The following is a 6,062-nucleotide window of genomic DNA, read 5'->3' on the forward strand; positions in this document are numbered from 1 at the left end:
ATAAATAAATAAATAAATAAATAAATAAATAAATAAATAAATATTTTAAAAAAAGAGCTAGCAGGCCTCTGGTATGGGCCCCAGCTTGCTACTGGTGTTCTCACTGGGTGTGGCTGCCGTTGTCTCTTCTCATGCATTAATTGCACTTTGGGGACATAGGCTTTCTTGCTGTTTGAGGAGAAGCCTTGGTCTTCATCTAGATCAATGGTTTTCAACCTTCCTAATGCTGCGACTTTTTAATACAGTTCCTCATGCTGTGGTGAATTATTTTCATTGCTACTTCATAACTGTAATTTTGCTGTTATAAATCATAATATAAATATCTTTGTTTCCTAATACTCTTAAGCAACTCTGTGAAATGGTTGCTCCACACCCCCTCCAAGTGGTTGTGACCCATAGGTTGAGAACTGCTAGATGTTCTAGATGTTACAAGAAAGTTACTGGAGATTAAAGGATGTTACTAGAGGTTCTAGGAAGGAACATGCTTGGTTGTTTTGGAATTGGGAAGGTATTTTCCAGAGGGATATTAGGAACATTTTGTGTACACAGATGTCGTATGTAACAGAAATATGGATGGAAGCATTCTACATATGGTCATGTGGCAATTTCTCTTTACAGAGACACAGCCCTGATGAGTCCATGGAAATGGGTCAGCAAAGTTAAGTCAGAGCTATAACCCTGAGTTTTAGCTCAGACCTGATGACTTGAGCCTGCTGATGTCCAGTGTTCTGGAAATTCAGTGCCCATAGATGTGGACCAAGGAAGAGCCCCGGCCATGGTCACTCTTATCACAGAGAAGCTGCAGAACCAGAGTTTGGATGACCTTACCCGAAGGGCCCGTGAGGCTGGCCCGGTGAGTCAGCTTGGGGGTCAGAGTGGGCACAGCCCACTGTGTGGAGACATAGACACGGAGATAGTACACTTAGGGTGGAGACAGAGCTGAGTGGGGGCGTTGGACAGAAGCCAGTGTCTTGTCTAATTATCACCACAAACAAATCAACTTCCAATGCAAAGCTGACCAACACAGATTTCTGTGGCCTGCTTACCAGATCTGCCAGGGTAAGTGATCCTGTGGTCCTGCTGCCCCTTACCAGGGATGTCTCAGATTTATCAACTCAGATTCGTTCATCTGCTTTAGTTTAGTGGGTGGGTCTCTTTTTATTTTTTTAACCATGAAGTCATTTGTTTTATTAATTCATAATTAATTTATTGAGGGTTTTTTTTTTTTTGTTTTTTCAGAGACAGGTTTTCACTGTGTACCCATAGCTGGCCTGGAACTAGCTGTGTAGACCAGGCTGGCCTCAACTCAGTCCACCTGCCTCTGCGTCCTGAGTGCTGGGATTATGGGTATATACTGTCATATCCAGTGGTTACTTAGTTTTAATGTTTTATGTTTGTAACTACTTATTACATGACTCCACATGCACTTTAATGTTTTGTCTTTGGTTTTCAGTGCCATGAAACTTGACACTAACACAGATACATTTTGAATACAGCTAGGGATTCCAGAAACACAAAACAAAGAAAGTACGCAAACAACTCTTCGCTCTTTCCTTCAGCTCTCGTATGATGATGATGTCCGTGTTGGGACATGTTCATGCCCAGACTGTAGGCACGAGTCTTTCTAAACTTGGATGCCTAAAAGATGTTTTTTCTTCCTAGTGAACTTTTCACAAAATTTACACTTGGAAAAGCAGATTCACCTAGTCGAGGCATTCTAAACATAATTAACAATTTTCTTTTCTTTTCTTTTTTTTTTTTTTCAAAACAGGGTAACTTTGTGTAGCCTTGACTTTCCTAGAACTAGCTGTGTAGACCAGGCTGGTCTTGAACTCACAGAGATCCACCTGCCTCTGCCTCTTAAGTGCTGGGATTAAAGGCGTGCGCCATCACCCATTGGCAATTTTCTAATAACAAAACTGAATATCAGTTTTAAAAGTAAAATTTTAAATAATTAAATGTTAATAAAACTCAAAGTCGTTAAGCATTCAGTGCCTCCATTGCTATAATTGTGGTACTAGTCTGGGTTGTTTGTGCTGCTTGCTTGACTCTCCATGTGCTGGGTGGGGACAACTTGTGGTGGCCACAGTTCTGGCTCTTGGGCCACAAGACTGCTTTTTGAGCTCAAGGTTAGCAGAACTAGAGGAGAATGCAAGGAACCTCCCCTAGTCTTAGGGCTCTGTTGTTGGGACAGATGCTGATGTTTGCCACTATGGACTCTGTCATTATGGGCTCACAGTGTGTGCCTGATCCTGCACCTTGGTCCTCCTCTAAAGCCAGAGTCCTTCAGTACTCCTCTGATTCAGCAGGACTGAATCCTCCCATCTCTGCTATCTTTATTCATTTTATTTGGTCATATTATGTACCCTCTGTCTGAGGCACACCCAGTTTTTCTTACTTTGCCTCTCATGCTTGAAGGATAGTGAATTGTCTGGCTGTTGCAGAAAGACCTGGAAAAATGTGTGGTTGTATCTGAATGACTGCTACCTCAAGGGTGGAGAGGCATAGATGGTTTGTGACCATAGGTGGAGGATTGGTGAAGGCAGTGGTCTAATGTATTGCTGGGTTGCCAGAGCAACAATGAGTATCTGGGATATGATTTGGGGTGTACGTTGAAGATGGGAGTTTTTTGTTGGCTGTGAAAGTAGGTTTGGGGACAACAAGGACAGGGCATTTGACAAGTAGTTGGGCCCAGCTGTCACATGTATTTGGACTTAGAGTATTCTCAGACAGCAGGGGACACTGGAACCTGAATTTCACATATGCATTTCAGTTGTGCATTGAGGCTTTTGATGCAGAGCTGGGAAAGTGTTTACTTACCTCCTGAGAGGCAGGGAGATAAGGAACCAGTGTAGCTGGAGAAAAGGGGCAATGACCTGGGCAATAAGTGCTTTCTGGGATGAGAGCTTGGTGGCAATGAAGATACTATGCTGGTTGGTTTTTGTCAACTTGGCACGAGCCTGGTCATCTTAATTGAGAAAATAAGGTTAAGCATTTTCTTGACTAATAGTTGATGGTAAGGGCACAGCTCAGTAAGGATAGTACCCACCCCGGGTAGTATAAGAAAGCAGGCTGAACAAGCTGTGCAGAGCAAGCCAGTAAGCAGCATTCCTCCATAACGTCTGCTTTAGTTTCTGTCTTCTGGTTCATACCCTGATTGAATTCTTGCCTTGGCTTCTCTCAGTGGACTGTGACTAGGGATATGTAAGCCAAATAAACCCTTTCCTCCCCAAGTTGCTTTTAGTCATGGCATTTTATCACAACAGTAGAAAACATAACTAAGACATATGCCTTGGTCCTAGGATTTGACTCTTAGGTGCCAAGGGCTTGAAGCAGAAGGGCTGTGATTCAGATCAGAGTAGCAGTCCCCTCTAGCTATGGGAAGAGGGTAATGGGGTCAATGGAAGCAGAGAAGGCCAGCCAAGACCACCAACATTAGCTTGGTCCAGGATAGATGCAGTAGAGCTAGAGTAAAAGGCTAGGAGCTAGCTGTTGGGAAGAGGAGAGAGGAAAGTGTGATGTGACTGAGCTGGAAGCAAGAAGCATGGAAGGTTTATCGTGTCACTGGTTTAGATGGTATAACATGGGTGGTTGGTGCCCCTAGCCATGTCCATCTGGGCAGGGCCAGGCTTGAATTGGCCCAGTGGGAGCCTGCTATTTCAGCAAATCTACCTTCTTGAGTATCTCTCAAGGAGGCCCAGAAGCTGCCATGTCTCAAGGTCCTGGGATGTGGTATGATACAGAGACTGATCTCTACAAATGGGTGTGATCAGTGTTAGATCCACTGTCTTGAGTGTCTGCACTCATGTCATTGGGTTCTTTACCTTCTCATCCCATCTCTCATAGATCCCTGTAGATGCCTTCTGTGAAGAGTCTGGCTATTCTGCACCAGTCCTTGAATGTGCACTGAAAAAACATCTGGTTAGGTACAGGCCCACAGCTCCTCAATTATCCCAGGAACCATTTCTGTTGGCTGAGAAAGGCCTGTTCTTCCTGGAGTGTATTAGGTTATTCTTGTGGGTGCATTCCTGTGCATCCTGAGGATGCAGGCCCAGGGAAGGTGGGCTATGAAAACAGATCAGGTACTTGCTCTCAGCAAGTGGTTGGACTGGCTGGCTAGTGGAGTGGCTATCAGCCACCTGGAAGGAAACATTGTGCTGGCCCAAGACTGTGGTCTTTTGCAGCTATTCAAACATTGTGGGCAGCCCACTAATTATGCACAGTGTCATGAGAGCTTTCACCATTTGCAGTGTCCATAAAGCAGCCTTCTCTGTCCATCTTAGTTTGAGGTTGTCCAGTGCCCACAGAGTCCAGGTTGGTCATGTGTTCACCACCCCCATTCAGCTATGCTCGGGGAAACATACTCCACTGCAGAGGAAGACCTGTCTAGAGACACCTGTTGGGGTTTGTTTTTTTGTTTTTGTTTTTTCGAGACAGGGTTTCTCTGTGGCTTTGGAGCCTGTCCTGGAACTAGCTCTTGTAGACCAGGCTGGTCTCGAACTCACAGAGATCCGCCTGCCTCTGCCTCCCGAGTGCTGGGATTAAAGACGTGCACCACCATCGCCCGGCTAACAGGCACCTGTTGTTAAAAGGTAACTTTTTGAGTCATAAACCCAACTTTTAACTTCTTTTATTTTTATTTGTTTTTTCCTTTCTTTCTTTTTCTTGTTTTGAGAATAGAGTTTTACTTAGCCCACCTGACCTTGAATATGTTATATACCCAAACTCCTGATCCTTCTTTTTCTATCTCTATGAAATTCCCAACTGCTGAATTACAGGCATATATCACTACACTTGTCTTGCTTATTGATTGGTTGATTGACTAGACAAGGGTCTTGCTAAGTAGCTCAAACTAATCTGAAGTTTGGAGTATTCCTCTTGCCTTGACCTTCCTGACTGCTGGGATTATAAGTATGTGCTAAACACCTGCTTTCTCTATATGTGAAACAACAGTAGTTCTCCAGGACTTCTGGTACAGTTGCTATGGCATTTTCTGCTTATCTTTGAGACTGTCAATGGCTTATCTGCCTTCCTGGAGGGTTTTTTTTCTGCTCTCAGGACCCTTCTCAGGACTGGGACCATCAAGCTAGGACCATCAAGATACTATATTTGGACTGTCATGACCAGTAAAGGGTTCTTGGGTCTTGGCTCAGTCTTTTTTTTTCTTCATTTTTGTGTTATGGGTGTTTTGCCTGCATGCATGTTTGTGTATCACTTTTGCGCAGCCACCTGTGGGACCAGAAGAGATCATTTTATTCTTTGGAACAGGAGTTATAGACAGTTGTAAGCTGCCATGTGGGTGTGGGAATTGGAATTGAACCCAGTTCCTAGGTTCTCTGGAAGAGCAGCCAGTGCTTGTAACCAGTGAGTCATCACTCCAGACCCTCAGTCTTTTTTTTTTTAAAGCTTTATTTTTATTTTCCATGAATTAGTGTTTAGCCTGAATATATGTACACCATGTCTACCTGGTGCTGGAGGAGGCCTGAAGAAGGCATTGGATCTCCTGGAAATGGAGTTACAGATGGCTGTGAGCGTCTGTGTGCATGCTGGGAATTGAACTGGAGTCCTGAAAGAGTAACCAGTGCTGAGCTGTTTCTTAACTGCTGAACTGTCTTTCTAGCCCCTCAGGATCTTTCTGAAAAGGAACTGGGTGGTGAGGTTTAAAAGACCATTAGTATAGACCATCCAAAAGGAAAAGGCCAAAACTTCAAGAGCAAGTATGAGGAAGCACGTAGTGGGTCTGGATGATGTCCGTTTGTTCAGGTAGATTTTGTTAGGTTAAAAAAAAAAAACTTTCAATGGGCTCAGTGGGTAAAGGCATTTGTTGCCAAGCCTGGCAACCTGAGTTTGATCCTGGAACCCACATGGTTTTTAAAGACATAACTGACTCCCATAAGCTGCTTCTCATTTTAACATGTGCACTATAGCTATACATAACCACCCATACAGAAAATAAATGTTTAATAAAGTCTTCAACCTTTTTTTTTTTTTTTTTGTTTTTTTTTTTTTTTTTTGGTTTTTCGAGACAGGGTTTCTCTGTGGTTTTGGAGCCTGTCCTGGAA

The 6,062-nt window shown here is 43.6% G+C and overlaps 1 protein-coding gene across 3 annotated transcripts in view; it reads left to right on the forward strand.

The window, feature by feature from the left end:
* The window catches only part of Fam53a (family with sequence similarity 53 member A), a 33,153-nt gene that overhangs the window by 15,934 nt on the left and 11,157 nt on the right, over positions 1–6,062 (forward strand). For 2 of the 3 annotated variants that reach the window (XM_005366074.2, XM_026788771.1), the window contains exon 2: positions 619–853. The exons of the other annotated variant lie outside the window; for it this stretch is intronic. In XM_005366074.2, the coding sequence (XP_005366131.1) occupies positions 776–853 (78 nt within the window). In that variant the 5' untranslated portion in view covers positions 619–775. The remainder of the gene's footprint in view (positions 1–618; positions 854–6,062) is intronic. 3 annotated transcript variants of the gene reach the window in all.

Source organism: Microtus ochrogaster, unplaced genomic scaffold (assembly GCF_000317375.1).
Source record: "Microtus ochrogaster isolate Prairie Vole_2 unplaced genomic scaffold, MicOch1.0 UNK6, whole genome shotgun sequence".
NCBI classification, from domain to species: Eukaryota; Metazoa; Chordata; class Mammalia; order Rodentia; family Cricetidae; genus Microtus; species Microtus ochrogaster.